At 44.1% G+C, this 19,308-nt stretch overlaps 2 protein-coding genes across 8 annotated transcripts in view; one reads left to right on the top strand and one right to left on the bottom strand.

The window, feature by feature from the left end:
• The window catches only part of LOC131919655 (disks large homolog 5-like), a 41,306-nt gene extending 30,669 nt beyond the window's left edge, over positions 1 to 10,637 (bottom strand). For 2 of the 7 annotated variants that reach the window (XR_009381328.1, XR_009381329.1), the window contains exons 1-3: positions 5,021 to 5,511; positions 1,737 to 1,899; positions 305 to 433 (exon numbers count right to left, since the gene is read on the bottom strand). Coding sequence is in view for 5 of the 7 variants with exons in the window: in XM_059274052.1 (XP_059130035.1) it covers positions 305 to 433; positions 1,737 to 1,899; positions 5,021 to 5,153 (425 nt within the window). In the remaining 2 variants the exon portion in view is untranslated. The other 5 variants (XM_059274054.1, XM_059274053.1, XM_059274052.1 and 2 more) reach the window with 5 other exon arrangements.
• Positions 1 to 19,308, top strand: part of LOC131919648 (disks large homolog 5-like) — a 110,244-nt gene that overhangs the window by 41,163 nt on the left and 49,773 nt on the right. The window lies entirely within an intron of this gene.

The raw sequence follows: 19,308 nt of genomic DNA, 5'->3' as shown, positions 1-19,308 counted from the left end.
GGCTACCATGGAAGGCAGCTCTGTGAAGCCCTGGTTAGAGCCCCAGAGGTACTAGAATACCTGACACTCCCTTCATGGTACACAACATTTTTCTATCAAGGGTCTTCTGAGGATGGCAGCACAATGCTTGGAGGGACTCAGTGTCTTTTTACACTTAGCAAAACTGAGTCCAAGAGGCACAAAGCCAAGGACCACATGTCAGACTGCTTGTTAAGAGGCAGACAGGCAAGAATCAAAGCCCTCACTTTGGGTGAAAGAGAAAGATGGTAGAATCAGTCCCTCCCAAAATAAATCAGGCACATACCTGTAGGATACATTCTCCTCAATCAGCTGTTTGACCTTGTTCACATCATCACTGATTTCCATGGGCAATTTCTGCAAGGCCGACATCACCTGCTTATGCTCCTTTTTTAGCATCCCAAAAGAATTCAGCCTGTGGTAGGGCATGGCCCCAGGAGAAAAGGACCCCATGAACACAGGCCACAAGGATCATATGGAATCCGGCTATGTTCTGGACTCCTCAGCCCCATGGATGCCACAGCCTGACATTTACACACTGGGACCTCCTGGTGCTAAATAAACTTTCTATCATGTCCTCAGGCCAGAAAAAAAGGTTGTCCAAGGGAGTTATTCAGGACTGCACGAGCACCCTCAGTAAAACTGGAACTATAGATTACCTCTTCAAGAAGATCCCGGGAGTCTGTGCCACATATCTGGTGCCACCAGAAACCTATGGTGACATTTTTCCTGTCTTTACAACAGGGATTATCATGCCTGGCTGCTTATTGCTGCGCAGAGGACCAGAGAATACATTGAGTATTTCCAGGGAGGAGTCCCAATTTCAGGAAGGCTTTATAAACTCCACAGGGGATTCCAATGTTCCACCAAAGTGAGAACAGTGGCCAAGACCTGAGCTTCTCAAAGTGGAGCTCTCTAGTGTCATCAATGGCATCCCCTGGAAAATATGAAAATGGCAAATCCTCAGGCCCTGCCACAGACCCTAGATACCCGGAGTGCACACACACAACCTCATGCCCTCTAACACACACACACACACACACACACACACACACACACACATGCACACACTCACACCACATATACTCAGAATGCACATGAAGTACAGAGAGTTTGCACTGTCTCAGAATATAAGGAGGATCCAAGAAAACTATCAGGCTATTACTTCCTACACACACACACACACACACACACACACACACACACACACACACACACCACATACAGTCAGGTTGCCCATGAAATGCAGGTAGGTGGAATTGCCTCAGAGTATGAGGAGTAGGACAAGGGAGAAGCAGTGATAAGCATCAGGCCTTCCAGCCACAAACTGAGATGGATGAATGGGACCAGGCCTGTCCAGCTGCTGGTCACAATCATCTGCTGGTCAAGTACAAAGACTCACCACAAACTCACAGAACCTAGCATCTCCCACAAGGCAACACCTGTCTAGGCCTCTTGAAATGCCTGTTGAGAGCTCACACGCTACTGTCCCTATCCTTAGACTGTGATTCAGGCCACAGGCTCTGCTTTTCATTTGGATGAATAAGAATAGCCTGTGTCCCCATCTCACATGTACCCAGGTTCCAAATTCTATGCACTCAGGAAAATAAGTTTAGCCACCAGGACACCCTGGAGGTTCAGCCTCCTGTTCCTCAGGAAAGCTTAGCTACACACTGTGGGGTTAAGATGGTCAGCAGAGAAGTGCACATAATGACTACCTGTTCTGCAAATCCATATCTGTATAACTGGTCAGGATTCCATGTAGTTCAATTCGCTCATATGTTATACTCTGTAGCTGAAGGGTGAGTTTCTCCAACTTTGTCATCTGCTGCTCCTGCTCAGTGGAGGTGGAGGTTTGAGTTGGTGTCTTCCCAGTAGTCCCTGCAGTAAGATAAAGCAAAGTGAACTTGTACACTTGAATGGCATAGGGCCAGGAGAATCCATGATAGTCCCAAAAGGAAGCCTCGGGAAGAGGAAATGCTAGGGACCCACTGAGGGCACCAAAGAGTAGGGCAATTATCCTCAAATAGGTTCTGTGAGCTATGAATCTGTCCTCAACCACCATGGCTAGGCATGTGCCTCCCTCTCTAATGCAGTCCCCCAGCCCTTGAAGACATAAGATAGCCCAACTATGTAGATTTGGAGGACAGTGTAACCTCATATCTGATGTGGTGCAGGCAAGTCCTATTGTCTCTAGAGCTTAGCAGTACTAAGTCCTCATCACCTGTATCCAGGACCAAAGTATCTGAATGTCTGATGGTGCATGGCTAAGAGAGTTTCCCTCTCTTCTTATTGGCATCAGATTCCCATGGAAACTGATGGAATCCACTAGGATGCAGTGCAGCAACACCCTACCCAGAGATGGACACCTAATTAGTTACCACTTTGCTCCTGCTATCCCTCCTTTGCACTTAAAATGAGATTAAGGATCCCCCAGAAAAGCCACTGCAGGCTTAGCTCTCCCAAACTAACCATCAGAAATTGTTGACTCTGGCCCCGTTTTTAGGGCACTCAAAGAAGCAGGATAAGCCCATTGCTTCCCAGAAGTTCCCAGATGCTAAGCCCCAGTAATGGAAGACCCAGCTCAAGCTCTACCTCCTCCAAGAAGCTCCCAACTTCTTTTCATGACTCACTGTTCCCTCTCCAAAACACTTATTTCTCCATGTTTTACACTGAGACTGAATCCCAGCTTCCTTCTGCCTCTCTCAGGTCCCCCCATGTTCTCCATTCTCTCTCCCAAGCAGCCTTCTCAGTCTTGCTGACATGTCTTCTGGCAGTGAAAGAATACCCCACAGTCACCTGGTGTTCCCACAGCACTGGTGACATCAAGAGAATGCCAAGAACTCCCCAGAGTATAATAGCTAGTCATGAGAAGGAACTATTGGGTTCACCAGCAGTAGCCCTCACCTACCTACAAACTACATCTTCTGCAATTCACTGGAAGCCATACTGCCCTTCCCAGGAGCCTTCTGAAAAACGTATGGGAAGACCTTCATCACCTCCTCATTACAAACCCAGGCATCTCTCTTTGCTTCACTAGAATTTATTCACTATTTCATGTGCAGGAAGTTGAAAACTCACTTTCAAACACATCCCAGGAAATGGATCATCCAACTCGTGAAACCTCTAGTCAATAAACAAGAAAAAAAGGTTTCTAGGTAATTAAGTAAGGATGGTGGGGAGAGGAAAGTTCAGTCCCCTGCAGGCAACAAGCACCTTGTGGAGGATGCACAAGGCTGTTAGTGTGGTGGGAGATTGGAGGTGTCTTGTCTTATCAGAACAAAGATAAGTCCCATAGTTGACGAAAATTATTTCTAACTTCAGGAGAATTCATTCCAGCCATTGTAGATACCAAAAGTGTGATTAACTAGTGACATGTCTGGCTGGAGATATAAGAACCAGAGTTCCCCAGGGGAGCCCTCAGACACAAAAACAAAAACTCCCATGAAGAATGATGGGCCATTCCTGCATTCAAGTTTGAAGAAAGATGAATGGCTATTGAGAGGCCACACAGAGAACTGCAAGGCATTTACAGAAAATCAAAATTTGTGATAATCATGAGGAGAGTATGTAGTGTGTCACTGTTGTGGTTCTTCACCTAGAACTACACAAAAGCCAAATTCCTTGAACTTGAGCCTACTGTGACAATGCACATGCCCTTAGGAAAGGTGAAACAGCCAGCTTAAATTACAACATCCATCGGAGCATGAGGAGGGCAGGCAAAGGGCGCAAAATGAGAGATAATAGGGGTCCTTTGCCCTAGACCTTCCCCAGAGCCGGACTTCACACTTGTAAATTTACTGACATTCCTGAAATGAGGAGCGAGCACTAGTTCAGCCTGGATTGAAAATTCACCAGAGTCTGGACTGTGGCTTCTGAATTATACTTGGTGAACCCCAGAACAAATGAGCGATGTGGAGTAAACTATGTCCATTGAGATGTCATATCATACTGACAACCGTGTTAGACAAGGTTAGGTATCTCAGTAATTCCCAATTCTAGAAGCCAATGGATAGCCCCTGCCCTACACATTACCTCATCTCAGTTAAACCAGACATGCTAAAGGATGATCAGGAAGTGACTGACAGATGAAACTTTGCCCTAGCTGGTTCTGAAAGACTAGACTTGAGTCTCTCCCTCTGTAGATGTCAGTTCTCGCATCTTTCTATAGGGAGATGGGTGTCTCAGAAGTTACCTGGCTTCCCCTGTCTCCCTGCACATGGTGACGTAGGGAACAGCCTCCTAAGGCTTATTGACAGCTACAGAAGATATACAAGCTTCAGAGCCCTCAAACATGTCGTTCCCTGGACATAAAACTGGAGATTATTGCTACTCTCACAAGCACTCAAGTAGTATAGGGATGCCCAAATCACTTGGATGATGCTTCAGAGTCTCATGTTAATGGAGAAACCATGCAGTGGCAGAACATAGTCACCAGATTCACAAAGCCATCTTCACTGGCAGTCCAGGACACCTAGATCCTATAAGAAGGAGACAGTCTCAGTCCAGGTCCACTGAATCTAACAGTTCTCAGGCTGAACTGGAAACCTGGGTGCCACCCACAGCTGTGAATTCTTAATCTTAGGGGGTCACTGTAAGACAGCAGCACTTGGTGCCTCAGCTCTGCTAGTGTCTACAATGTAAAGTAAGACAAGCTCAGGCTTTGTCAGGGTACTCTCCTGTCCCTGTTATTGTGGGCACACACCCTAAGGACTCCAGTGGGAGTGAAGTGCAATGATGGTACTGAAATCTAAACATTCCTCTGTGTCTCCTTCCCCACTCAGAGTGAGACAGAGGGTCCCCAGCACAAAGGCTACAGTCTTGTCAGTTCCTGAATATGTCATATTAACCATCATGAACTCTTGATCTGGGTCTACTCATTAGGAACCCAGAGAAGCTGGATAAGCCTATTGCTTCTTAGAAGCTGCCAGTTCCTGACTGATCCTGTAAGGCTCAAGCCTATCACACCCAGAAAGCTCCCCAGACCCTTTCCTGAACTCACTACATCTTCCCCAGGACCACTGATTTCTCCATTCTTTCCAGTGAGACCTAGGGTCAGCTTCCTTCTGCCTTGCTCTGGTATCTCCACGAAGTCCATTCTCTCTATCAAGTAGATGCCTAAGTCTTGACAACATGTCTATAGAAAAACTGTATAGACATTGAACGAATATCCTAAAGGCACTTGGTGTTGCTACAACACTATTGACCTCACAGGGGATTCCAAGAGCTCTGCTCTCCAGGATACAATAGAATTTCCAGAGAAGGGACTCCTGATGTCACAAGGAACAGCTTTTGCCTCCTGGCTAACAAATTCTCCCTGAACTGAACAGAAGCTGAGATTTCTTTTCCAGGAGTCTCTCCTGTGATACAGGTGAAGCCATTCAGTAGTACCTCCTCTTCTAAAGCTGGGAATTTTTCTCTGCTTCCTTAGAATCTTTTCACTACTTTACCCATGGAGAGTTGAACACTCACTTTATAAGCACTGCCCAAGAATGGACCTTCCTCTCCTTAACAACCATACTCAATAATATGAGAAATAAAGTATGTCAAGGAATTAGATTAGGATGATGTGGAGGAGGACAGTTGAGTTCTCTGAAGTGAGCAAGCACCTGAGGAATGCTAAGGTTAAGAGAAGACGGCCATGGAGAATTTGTAAGTAAGCTGAGATGGTTATGAGACCCAAACTCTTCTAGAATGTCCTCTCTATGTGCCTGGTGTATTATCAGGCCTCTAGGGTAACAGAAGTTATAAAAATGATTCTCTATATTAAAAGGGGATTTGTTAGAATGGCTTACAGCCTGTGCTCTAGCTAATCCAACAATGGCTGGAAATGAATGGGAAGTCCAAGAATCTAGTAGTTTCTCAGTTCTTAGAATGGGTTTCTCAGCTGTCTGCAATATTATGCTGGAATCTTAAAGAAGTAGGCTCTAATATCAGTGAAGGAATGGATGTGCTAACAAGGAGAGAGCAAGCAGGGAAAGAGTAAAAGCTTCCTTTTTCCATGTACTTATATAGGCTTCCAGAAGAAGGAATGGTTCAGATTACATCTGGATTATAGATCCAAATTAAAGGTGTGACTTCATTCCTCAAAGTTCCACAATAAAGTAGTTCAAATTAAGCATAAATAGACCACAGGTGTTCCCTCTATTTTGGGGTTATATTATTCCCAGATGTCATCATGTTGACATCTAAAAATAGACATCAAAGTCTTAGTCCTATCTACTAACGTTCTTGAGCAAATGGCTCCATCAGAGATTGAAAGGAAGGAGTGGCAATAATCACCAGGTACATGGGAATCAGCTGTAGATCTCATGGTCATGATGACTCTCGGTGGCTGTGTTATGGCCATGCATGGCTAAAATAGAATGAAATACCAGTCTGTGGTTTCTTCAGAAAGAGGGGAGCAGCTAGAAACCCAGTACTTTAAGAATCTGGTCTTTCTCTATAATTGAATATTTGAAATTCAAATAATTATGTTTTGTTTGATAGTAACTCTGGTTTTAAAAAAAAGTGTCCTTAGGTAAAAAATGGGTGCTCTTTAAAGAAAAAGAAGAAAGGCCTAAAACAACAGCACATTGGATCTGTCATAAAGAGGAGGGTGTCTCAGACCATGTGAATTTTGACTTGAACTCCTCCAGACCATGTATTCCTTACTCCTTACATCCTGTGATGGGAAAAAAACTCCTTCCTAAAACAGGAAGGACTGTGATGACTACTGTGTGGTCTTCATTGTCATCAACAGCTAGATGCCGCCTATTGCTTTCAAAGCAAAAAATGTCCCTTTAGATTTGAAATTTCTCTAGGGTTATACAAGTGGGATTTCAGGCAATAACACCAGGATACAAATCCTACTCCACAGTTGACACCACCATGATGAGCATGGGCACTGCAGTGTGTGTCACCAAGAGTACTGGCATTCGACAATGTGCCTGGTACAGCTTCAGAAACTTGCAACATGTATAATTCTGAAATGGGATGCAGCCTTCCCCCAAATCAAGCACAATTGACTCCTCCATTTCTTTAGAATATAATCTCTGGCATGCAGATGACTGCCTCAGGCTTGTATTGGGACCTAGCCTCTGTAGTAAGGGGCAGGGCCTCTGATGGGAACTTTTCCACCACAACACTTCAAGGAAGGTCAAAGCTGCTGGCAGCCAACAACTACTCCAAATGTCCCTGCTACAGTATCAAGCACCATGGCTGGGTATGTGTCTCCCTCCCTAACGCAGTCCCCTGACTCTGGAAGGCATAAGCTAGCCCAGCCATGTAGATTTGAAGGACAGTGTGAGCTCATATGTAGGTAAGTACTGTTGTGCCTAGAACTTAGCAGCACCAAGTCCTGATCATACTTGACCCAGGACCAAAGCATCTGAATGTCTGAGGTTGTGGTAGATGGCCCGGAGAGTTTTCCTCCCTTCTTCTTTTTTCGGGTTTTTTTTTAGATTTATTAATTTATTATGTATACAGTATTCTGCCTGCATGTGTCCCTGCAGGCCAGAAGAGAGCACCAGTTCTCATTACAAGTGGTTGTGAGCCACCATGTGGTTGCTGGGAATAGAACTCAGGACCTATGGAAGAGCAGTCAGTGCTCTTAAGCACTGAGCCATCTCTCCAGCCCGTAAGAAGTCTCTCTCTCTCTCTCTCTCTCTCTCTCTCTCTCTCTCTCTCTCTCTCTCTCTCTTTCTCTCTCTTTGGTTTTTCGAGACAGAGTTTCTCTGTGTAGCTTTGCACCTTTCCTGGAAATCACTTGGTAGCCCAGGCTGGCCTCCAACGCACAGAGATCCACCTGGCTCTGCCTCCAGAGTGCTGGGATTAAAGGCGTGTGCCACCACCGCCCAGCATTTTCCCTCCCTTCTTATTGGCGTCAGATTCCCATGGAAACTGTAGGAATCCACTAGGATGAAGTGGAGCAACACCTTACCCAGAGGGAGACAGCTCCTTAGTCCATCTGTTCCTCCTGCCCCTCTTTGCCAGTCTGAATGAAATGAAGGAGTTCCCAGAAAGGCAGCTGCAGCCTGAATACTTCATGGCTCTCCTAAACTCACCATGAGAGACTCTTGAATCTAGGTCTGTTCTTAAGAAGCCCAGAGAAGCAGAATAGCCCCATTGTTTCCCAGAAGCTCCCAGATGCTGAGGCCCAGACTGGAAGGCCCAGCTTAACTTCACCTCCTCCATGAAGCTCCCAATCCCCTGCTCAGGACTCACTGTGCCTTCCCCAAAATGATTTATTTCTCCAGGCTCTACACTAAGACCAAAGGCAAGCTTCCTTCTGCTCTCTCTGGTCTCTCTCTGTTCTCTATTTTCTCTCCCAATCAGCCAGCTCAATCTTGCCAACATGTCTATGGACACGGAACGAATACCCCACAGGCATGTGGTGTTGCCACAACACTGGTAACGTCACAGAGAATACCAAAGGCTCTACAGGATAAGATAGAATTTCTAGAGGAAGAACTACTAGGGTCTCCTCCACAGACCTCACCTACCTACTAACTAGCTCTTCTGCAATGCACAAAAAGGCATGTTGACCTTCTCAGGAGCCTTTCCAGAAACATAAGGAAAGAACTTCAGTACATCGTCTTTACAAAGCCAGGAATCTCTCTCTCTGCTTCATTAGAATATTTTTACTACTTCAAGTATGGGAATTGGAAGTCTGTATTCCAAATACATCTGGCAAAATGGCTCATCACTTCCTCAGATCTCTAATTAATAACATGAGAAATAAAGGTTGCTAGGGTATTAGGTCAGGATGGTGGGGAGGAAAGATCAGTCTTCAGATGTAAACAAGCACATTGTGGAGAATCCCCAAGGCTGTTACAGTATGTGGGTGTGGTGGGAGATTGTGGGTGTCCTGTCAGAACAAGGATAAGTCCCATAATCCATGAGGAAAATTACCCCGAATCATCATCAGAATACATTCTAGCCCTCATAAAATACCATAACCTTATCAACTTGTGACATGTCTGCCTGGGGATACTAAGAACCAGAGTTCCCCAGAGGAGCCCTCAGACACAAGAGCAAACACTCCCACAAGTGTAAGGCTCCATTCCTGCACTGGCGTTTGAGGAAAGACGAATGGCTAGTGAGAGGCCACACACAGATATGCAAAGGCATGTACAGAAAATCAAATGTGTCATAGTCATGGGGATAGTATGTAGTGTGTCACTGCAGTGGTGCTACCCCTAGAGCTACACAAAAGCCAAATTCCTTGACTGGAGCCTCCTGTAACAATGTGCATGCCCTTAGGAAAGGTGACACAGCCAGCTTAAATTACAACATCCATCGGAGCATGAGAGAGGCTGGCATAGGGCACAAGAGGACAGGTTATTAGGGGTTCTTTATCATAGACCTTTCCCAGAGCCCCACTTCACACTTTGGAATTTACTGACAGTCCTGAAATGAAGAACTAGCACCCTGTTTGGTCTGGATTGAAAATTCACAAGAAGTCTGGACTGTGGCTTCAAAAGCATACTTGATGGGCCCCAGAAGAAATGAGTGATGTAGGAAAACTGTGTCCTTTCAGATGTTATATCACACTGACAAGTCATGCTAGACAAGGTGAGCTATCTCAGTAATACCCAATTGTAGAAGTCAAGGTACAGCACCTGCCCTACACACTACCTCATCTCAGTTAATCCTGACACACTGAAAGATGCACAGAAAGTGACTGACAGATGAGTCTTTGCCCAGGCAGGCTCTGAAAGCCCAGACTTGAGTCTCCCCCTCTGTGGATGTCAGTTTCCCATCTATCTATAGGGAGGTGGATGTCTTAGAAGTCAGTTGGTTTCCTCTGTCTCCCTGCACATGGGGACCCAGTGGACAGCCTCTTAAGGCTTACTCACAGCTGTAGAGGATACACCTTGGCTACAGAGCCCTCAGCCGTGTGTTTTCAGATGCATGGAGATAATTGCTACTGTTATAATCACTTGGGTAGTGTAGGAAGGCCCAAGTCCCTTGCTCTGTGCTTCAGAGTCTCATGTTAATGGAAAAGCCATGCAGGGACAAAACATAGTCGTCAGATTCACAAAGCCATCCTCACTGACAGTCCAGGACACCCAGAGCTGGCAGGAACGGGACAGTCTCAGTCCAGGTCCACTGAATCTAACAGCTCTCAGGCTGAACACCTGTGTGCCATCAACGGCTGGTAATTCAGAAACCTCAGGGGTCACTGGAAGACAGCAGCACTTGGGGGCTCCTGCCCTGCTAGTGGCTGTGATGTCAAGTATGAGAACCTTAGGGTTTTCCAGGGTACTCTCCTTTCCCTGTTATCACTGGCACATAACTAAAGGACTCCAGTGGCTGTAAAACACAGTTATGGTACAGAAATCTCATTAATTCCTCTGTGCCTCCTTCCCAGAAGTTCCCTGTTCTTGAGCCCTAGATCTGGAAAGCTGAAGCCCACCACATCCAGAAAGCTCCCCAGCTCCTTCCCAGAACTCACTGCCTCTGCCCCAGGACCATTTTTTCCATGTTTTCCAGGGAGACCTATGACCAGCTTCCTTCTGCGTCACTCTGGTCTCTCCAGGCAGTCCATTCCCTCTGCCAAACAGACCTCTGAGTCTGGACAGCATGTCTAGAGGCCAAGCTTGTGGTCACTGAACTAATGTCTTCAAGGCAGTCAGTGTTGCTACAACACTAGTGACATCACTGGGGATTCCAAGAGCTGTCCAGGATACAATAGAATGCCCAGCAAAGGGTCTGCTGATGTCATGGGGCAAAGCCTTTGCCCATGAACTGAGCAGAAGCTGTGGTTTCCTCTCCAGGAGTCTCTCCTCTGACACCAGGCAAGTCATTAAGCATCCCTCCTTCCAAAGCTAGAGATTTATCTCTGCTTCATAAGAATTTTTTTCAGTAATTCACCCATGGGGAGTTGAACACTCACTTTATAAACACTGCCTAAGATTGACTCTTACCCTCCTCACATCCATACCCAATAATACGAAAAGTCATGTCAAGGAATTCGGTCATTATCACTGAGGAGGAGGGTTGAGTTCTCTGAAATAAGCAAGCACCTGGGGAAGGCTACGGTTAAGGGAAGGTTAAGGTTAAAGGAAGTTTAGGATTTTACTCCATCAAACTGGCTTGCAAGCATGCTTTTTTGGCATTTTCTTGTTGCTAACTGATGGAGGATGGCTCAGCCCTCTGTGGGTGTGCAAGTGATCCTGGGCCTCAGAGGAAAGCTACCTAAGTAGAGCAGTAAACAGCATTCTCTGTGGTTTCAAGCCCCTGCCTTGGGATCTTGCCTTGGCTTCCCTTAATGATGGACTGCAACCTGTGAGATGAATAAACCCTTCACTTTCACAATTTGGCTTTTTGAACTTTTATCACAACAATAGAAAGCTAACTAGAACACTTGCCATATTCTCAGGGCATGCTGTCATATCCTTCCTTCTCCTTCCAGCTTGTAGCCTCTTTTTTTAACAATTATAAACTTTCTGGACACTGTAGTCTATTGCAATATCCACTCTATCAATCACACCCACGGCTTACCCTAACCCTAACCCTAACCCTAACCCTAACCCTAACCCTATCTGTCTTCCTCTCTCAATACCAGGGTATCCCTGGCTTAAAAAAAGAATTTGAATGAGTTCCTTCTTTTTCTATTTCATGGAATAGTTTGTGGAGTGTTAGTTTTTCTTTAAATATCTGTTCAAAATTGACACTGAATTTGTCCTTCTCTGAAAATCTTTTGTTGGGAGATTTTAATTATGGCTTCTATGCCATTAATTAGTATTCAATTATTTAAACCATTCATGCCATCTTGATATAATTTTGGTGGATTAAAGACATCTAAAAATTCATCAGTTCTTTAAAAAGATTTTTCAGTTTCGTGGAGTGTAAATTTTTAAAGGGTTAAAGTCCCTCCATGTCTCCGTTTTCCTCCTTTGTTTTATTATTTTCATCCTCCTTTTCCTTTTGGTTAATTTGGCTAAAGGTGTGCCCATCTTGTTAATGTCTTCAAAGAACTGACTCTTTGTTTCACTGTATCTTCAGATTTTTGTTTTTATTTCATTGATTTCAGTCATATTTAATGACATATCTGCATCACACCCTTTCTACAAGTTTCAAAGACCATCATGGAAGATGAGCTAGAAAGACTGTAGGAGCCAGAGGTCAGGGAGGATTAGAGCAAACAGTGTCTTCTGGCCATGACTCAGAGCTGTTGTGGTCATTGTCCAGTATCAAGCCGGTCAACATTCAAGCATGGAGTGGGAAGGGTCCTTGAGCCCCTATTCCTAACTGATGAGCTTTGGACCAGTAATGGCTTCTGGCAAATTGGGTCAGTTTTCTTTAAGAGTCTGCCCCTGGGATTATTAAAAATTAATGTAATGAAGAAGATATAAATTGGGCATCACAGATGTAGAGGCAGACTTGGGATGACAAAATGGGAGGAATTGGGTGGTGAATATTTTCAAAATGCATCCTATGCATTTCTCAAACAACAAGTAGAAATATATTAAAGTATATTCATTAAATTACTATTGTAAAAATGTATTATTATATAGGGATATTTTATTACATAACATTAATGGATTTTGATAACCCCAATGTGTCTGTCAACTCGTGGGTTCACCCACAGAGCGTTATATGTTCTGCCACTAGTAGTGTTTTGTTTCAAATGGCAGCCTACAACATGGGAAAAGGTTTTGTTTTCATCAACTATATATCCAATAGAAGGCTAATATATATACAAATTATATATAGAACAAAAAAACCTGTGTATCAAGAAAATAAATAACATAATTAAAAACTAGCTATAGATCTAAACAGAGAAGTTTCACTAGTGGAAATTCTAGAGTATAGGAAACACTTAAAAAGGTACCGTATCCTTAGTCTTTAGGGCAATGTAAATCAAACTATTTTGAGATTTCATGTTACGTGAGTCAGAATAGATAAGATTAATAAAACAAATGACAGCTAATATTGGCAAGGATGGGGAGCAAGGGAAACACTCACCCATTGCTGGTGGGAATGCAAACTTGTGCGGCCACTATGGAAATAGGTGTGGCTGTTCCTGTGGAAGCTGGGAATTGATCAAGACCCAGTACACACACCACTTTTGGCATATACCCAAAGGATGCTTCACCTCCAACAGAAACACTTACTTGCTCAACCATGTTCATTGTTGCTCTATTTATAATAGCCAGAAATTGGAGACATTCTAGGTATTCGGCAACAGATGAATGTATAAAGAAAATGAGGTACATTTATACAATGGGATATTAAAAAAAAAGTTAAAAAAGAAAAAAGGAAATCTTGAAATTTGCAGGTAAATGGATGGAGGTAGAAAAAGTCATCTTTAGTGAACTAACCCAGACCCAAAAAGACAAATATGGTATGTTTTCACTTACATATGGATGTTAGCTGTTGAGTCAAAGATAAGTAAGCTACAATCTGTATAACCACAGTTTAAGTATAGAGTAAGGGTCTAGGGGGGTGGGTAAATGTCCATAAAGGGGGAATAGAATAGACTGTTATGGATGGATGAGGAATCAAGTTTGGAACAGGATGGTCAAACAAGGAGGGGGAGAGAAGAAGGGGTAAGTAAATATAGGGAGGGAGAGGTAAAATTAAGGGCGATTTGAGGGATCTTATGGAAATCTAAGAGAGTAAAAACACTCTAAAATATATACATATATGAAGGGGATCTAGATGAAACAGCCCTGCACAAAAAAAACCCCAAATAACCAAAAACAAAACAAACAGAAACCAAAGTGTGGGGAGACAAAGCCCCAACTGGATATCTCTTGTTACCAAATGAAACTTGCAATACTGGCAATGGGTTACATCTAGTCAAGTTGTAGGTGCAAGGTGTCCAATGGTGATCCCAAACAACCCAAGGTTTTGCAAAGCTCTTGGTTGCTCTCCATTTACTGACAGGAAGGTGGGGTTCCTGAAGATGATAATGACACAACTCATTGAACATGGAGAAATCAAGCTAGTGTCTCCCTAGTGTCTTCACCACTTATGGACTAGATTTCATGGCACTGAAGAGTACTCTGCTCACTATCAAAGGAGAAAGGTAAACACCAACCCAGCTCCAAAACCTCCATCTAGAATGGTGACTGCATCCAAGATATGCTGGTGCAGTAGTGGAACAAATCTTGTGGGAGTAATCAACCAGTACCTGAGTTGATTAAAGGCCCATTCTCTGACAGGGAAGGCATATGCAGCACTGCTTGACTGGCCAAGAACCTAAGACTAGATAGGCTAGGGTCCATGGGGAAAACCAAATACTACTGTTCTGCTTAAGGAACATAGCAATAAAATGATTCCTAACAACATCATGCTATACTCATAGACAATGCATTTCTCAGCCATCATAGGAGCAGCTTCCTCCTGCAGCAGATGGGAACAAATACAGAGACCCTCATCTAGACAATATGCAGAGAGGAAGAGAACTTGAACACTCAACCCTAAACTGGACCTCTCCAATCAGACTCCTCCCCTCAGGACATAGGGAACCCTTTGGAAGAGGAGGTAAAAAGAGTGCCATAGAATATTGTGGATGGCAAGACCACGGTCCATCTACTGAGGGGAAGCACAGATATGGAGTGGAGCCAGACTAACCCTGAGAAAAGCTGCACTGCATGTGTTGCAAGCAGTGGAACTGGAGAGGGAGGAATGCCCCATCCATTTGGAGCCCAGAAGATCAATCACATGAGTGCTGTGGGATGTCTTTCTGTATACTGTGAATATGTGTTTCTCTGATTGGTTAATAGATAATGCTGCATTGGCCTATGGCAGAACAGGATGGAGCCAGGTGGGAAAATCCAAGAGAGATAGGGAAAGGAGAAAGCAGAGGCAGGAGAGACATTAGCCAACTGCCCAAGGAGCAACATGTAATGGGAAGCAGGTAAAGCCAAGGAACACATGGTGATACATAGATTGATAGTTATGGGTTGAGTTAAGTTATAAGAGCTAGCTAGTAAGAAGCCTGAGCCATAGGCCATATAATTTATAATTAATAGCAAGCCTCTGAGTGATTATTTTATAAGGGGCTCAGTGGGACTGGAGAAACTTCCAGTTACATATTTGTTTCAGATCCTGGATATTGGGCTGTAGGGATTTAATAAGTAAAGCTGAATTTTGGTAATGTTCCCATCTGAATATTTCTGTGCTCATTCTTCCCTTGTGGTATAAGAAAATATGTAATGTTTTTGGTTTGTTTTTACCAGACCCAATTAAGATACTTTTTTTCTAAGGAAACTTGGACTTGCAAAATATTTTAAGTTTTAAAAGCAAGGGCTTTGGAAATACTGGGGGATACTAGTACATATATTGTCTGTACAAGTCTATTGAGTTCAACCCCTAGAAATCACCTAAAATCTAGAACAGTGGCACACATCTGTGATTCCTTCACTCATGGCAGAGTAATGCGGGGATGAGACTGGAAATTGCCTGGAGGCTGGAAGGCCAGCTGGACTGGAGTACATAGTACATCCTAGAAACAAGAGAGACCTGCCTAAACATGGTAGAAGGGGAGAGCCAACTCCTGAATGATGTCCTCTGACATGCACAGTGTCCTAGTCAGGGTTCTGTTGTTTTCAGTGAAGAACCATGTCTAAAAACAAGTTGAGAAAGAACTTGTTTTTTTTGACTTATGCTATCATATCACTGTTCATCACTGAAGGAAATCAGGACCAGAATTCAAACAGGACAGGATCCTGGAGGCTGGAGCTGATGCAGACCCCATGTATTTTTATGGGCATTTCCTTCTTTAGGTTGGGAAAAATTTCTGCTATGGTTTTGTTGAATATATTTTCTGTGCCTTTGAGTTGATATTCTTCTCCTTCTTCTATCCCTTTTATTGTTTGGTCTTTCATGGTGTCCTAAATTTCCTGGACAATTTGGGTCATGACTTGTTGGCTTTAGTGTTTTCTTTGACTGATGAATCTATTTCCTCTACTGTATCTTCAATGTCAGAGATCTGCTCTTCCATCTCTTGCATTCTGTTGGTTATACTTGCATCTGTAGTTCTTGTTCATTTACTCAGATTTTCCACTTCCAGCATTACCTCAATTTGTGTCTTCTTTAATGTCTCCATTTTTGAAATCTTTAACTGTTTCCCCCACTTGTTTAATTGCTTTCTCTTGGCTTTCAAGGGACTTACTGATTTCTTCCCACTTTTGGTTTGACTTTTCCTTGATTTCTTTAAGGAAATTTTTCATTTCCTCTTTTAAGATCTCTAACATCTTCCTAAAGTCATTTTTATGGTAGATATCTTCTGTTTCTTCTGTGTTGGGACGTTCAGGTCTTGCTGATGTAGGTTCTGGATATGGAGCCATATTGGTTTTTATGTTGTTGACTGTATTTTTGCACTGGCGTCTACCCATCTCTTTCTCCACTTGGTGCAAGTGGTGTCTGTGTCTGAGGGAGCCTCTCTTGGTCTGATTGATACTCTTTTTTGTTTTGGTTTTTCGAGACAGGGTTTCCCTGTGTAGCTTTGTGCCTTTCCTGGAACTCACTTGGTAGCCCAGGCTGGCCTTGAACTCACGGAGATCCGCCTGGCTCTGCCTCCAGAGTGCTGGGATTAAAGGCGTGCGCCACCACAGGCCGGCTTGATTGATACTCTTGATCTAGTGGGAGCTCTTGGTCTGGTCGATGCTGATGGAATTTTTGTCTCAAGGAGCAGCTCTTAGCCAAACTGGTGCTAGTGGGCTCTGTCTCAGGGAGTAGCTGCAGTCTTAGCATGTGGTAGATGGTGGCTGACCTGTCTGCAGGAGGTCTGCCTGCCAACTGGCCTCTTAGTCCAGTCAGGTGCTGGCAGGCTCTGTCTGAGGGAACAGGTGCAGTCTCCGAGGTTGGGTGGGATTTGGGGGAGGTGGGGCTTGGGTTACAGGGTCTGATGGGGGATGGTGCTAGACTGACCTGTGTGCAGGAGGTCTGTCTGCCACCTGGACTGAAACCAGAACTGCAATGGGTGGTAGTGTAGGGGAGCAGGGCTGTCCCCTTGGGCCCAAAGCCTAGGGGCTGTGGTGTTCAGGTATGAAGATAAAGACTCACCTCTTAGTCCAGCCGGGTGCTGGCCGACTTGGATTCCTGGACTTTCCATTCATAGCCAAATATGGTTGGATTAGCTAGAGCACAGCCTCTAAGCCATTCTAACAAATATTCTTTCCATAGAGAGGATCATTTTATAACTTCTGTTACTCTAGAGAGCCCTGAATAGTACACCAGGCATGTAGAGAAGACATTCTAGAGTAGTTTGTGTCTCAGCTATGTCATAAATTCTCAGTGGCCACTTCCCCTTAAACATTCTTCAGGTGATGGTTTGCTGTTGGCCTTCTTAGATCTTATAACACCTCAGCAACAAGAATAAAATAGCAAATGTCCCAAATCTCTCAAATGGAATGCAGAGTAATATAATTAAAAGAGTGCCTCAGATGGAAAGATTCTAGGGTAAATGAGAAATAGAAAGCCTTAGGAATAGAAAGTATTAGCTTTTGTGGACCATGACCATGTACCTACACTCGTAGTAAGATCAGAGGACAATTTCTCAGAGGTTTGTTCTCTCTTTCAATCATGTGAGTCCTAGAAAAGTGACTCAGGTCTGTAGGCCTAGCAGAAGTTACCTTTGCCCACTGATCCATCTCTCCAGCTGATCATGTCATCCATGGAATTCATAAGCTTTGTATCTGTATTGATGTTCTGTCTGTTTATGTTCTTTATTCATAAAGAGTAGATTCTTTCTACCCTTGTTTGACAGCACCAGTTTGTTGTCCCACAGGATTACTTCCTCCACACATTAACTCTCTGATTCACTGTCAGTCTCAGAAGGCAGATCTGGTCCAGGGGAGCTTCATAAAAATAAAGCACTCATCTGGAAGAAACCCTTCCTCAGGACACAGTGAGATCAGCTGTGGTTAAAGAGCACCATCCACCGTCCCTCTCATTTCCTATCCTTGTACAGACATGCTTCTCATGTCTCTTTTGCTACAGGCTCCATCCACTCTGGCTGGTGTGAGGCTTCCTCCCAACACTGCTTAGCTGGACGATCAAGAGGGAGTCCTATCCACACCTCCAACACCAGAAGGATCTTCTCAAATCTGCCTTTCATCAGATGGCCCTAATCTGCCTTGTTATCCAGAATGAGGTGTTAGAGACCTGCTCCAACCCTGACAATAAGTGACAGTGGAGCAGGATCTTGAACCCACCAATGCCTTGCATGGATGCCTGGTATCCTAAGACAATTAGCATGCCTACATCATGTGTTTGTCCCTACTGGTCTCCTGAAATTTCTCTTTGCTTGTGAACGATTTAGTCAAACTAATATAGCACACATGGCTAGAAGGACAAAAGTCAAGTGCAGGGTCTGGAGAGATGGCTGCTGCATTTTGAGTAGTTTCTCTCCCAAAGGACCAACAGAGCAGCTAAAAAGCCACTGTAACTCCAGGTTCAGGAATCTGATGCCATCTTCTGGCCTCTGTTGGAATTGCATGCATGTGGTGTGCAGCCCTGCTGCAGGCAAAATGTCCATGCATATAAATAAAAGAAATACATCTTTAAGAAATTGAACCCATTCATAGTTAAGGCCAAAAAAGTCCCAACATATCTTGGAATTCGTCTGTCTACAGTCTGGTTTTTCACTGATGCTATATTTTAAGGAAACCAGAGGCAGATAGCTCTGTTTTTTCTATTTTTTATTTTAAATGTTTTATTATTCTTTGTTGGTCTCACATGATGCATCCCAATCCAACTTTTCCCCTTATCCTTTCCATCACATCTGAGCTCTGTCCTAAGCAAAATAAAATTTAAAGGAAAACTGAAAACCCAAATTTACAAACAAACAAACAAAAGTCTTGGCAAGGAAGTTTTAGTGTGGCCCAGTGAGTCACACAGTACACCCTTTAGTCCATACATCTTTTCTTGTAAGTGTTTCTGGCCTCTCTGGCTTCTCTACACTATAGATAATGGACCTTCACTTGTACTCTTCTTGGAGATCCTGTTGATGCCTTGTGTCATAGAGATCCTGCAGCTTTAGATCTTCAGAATTGGGCCCTTTACCTGCTCCAGCAGTCCATGGATAAAGATGACGTTAGGGTTGCATAATTCGTAGCCATGGTTCTGTGCTGGGGACACCTGGGATAGTCAGGCTGCCATCTTTCCTTCATCATCTCCACCCAGGCAAGCTCTCCAGTACTGCACTACTGAGGTCACCCCATGCAATGGGCAGAATGGAGAGAGGCCCTTTGTCCTGTTCTCATGCACTCAAATCTGACTCACCCACACTCAGAGTAAAGGTACAGCTCTAGTGCTTTGCTGAGGTGATGTACCAGGCCCACAATCCCA

Source organism: Peromyscus eremicus, chromosome 9 (genome assembly GCF_949786415.1).
Source record: "Peromyscus eremicus chromosome 9, PerEre_H2_v1, whole genome shotgun sequence".
Lineage (NCBI taxonomy): Eukaryota > Metazoa > Chordata > Mammalia > Rodentia > Cricetidae > Peromyscus > Peromyscus eremicus.
Note: the sequence above shows the minus strand (reverse complement) of the source record. Positions and strands in the feature narration are given on the sequence as shown.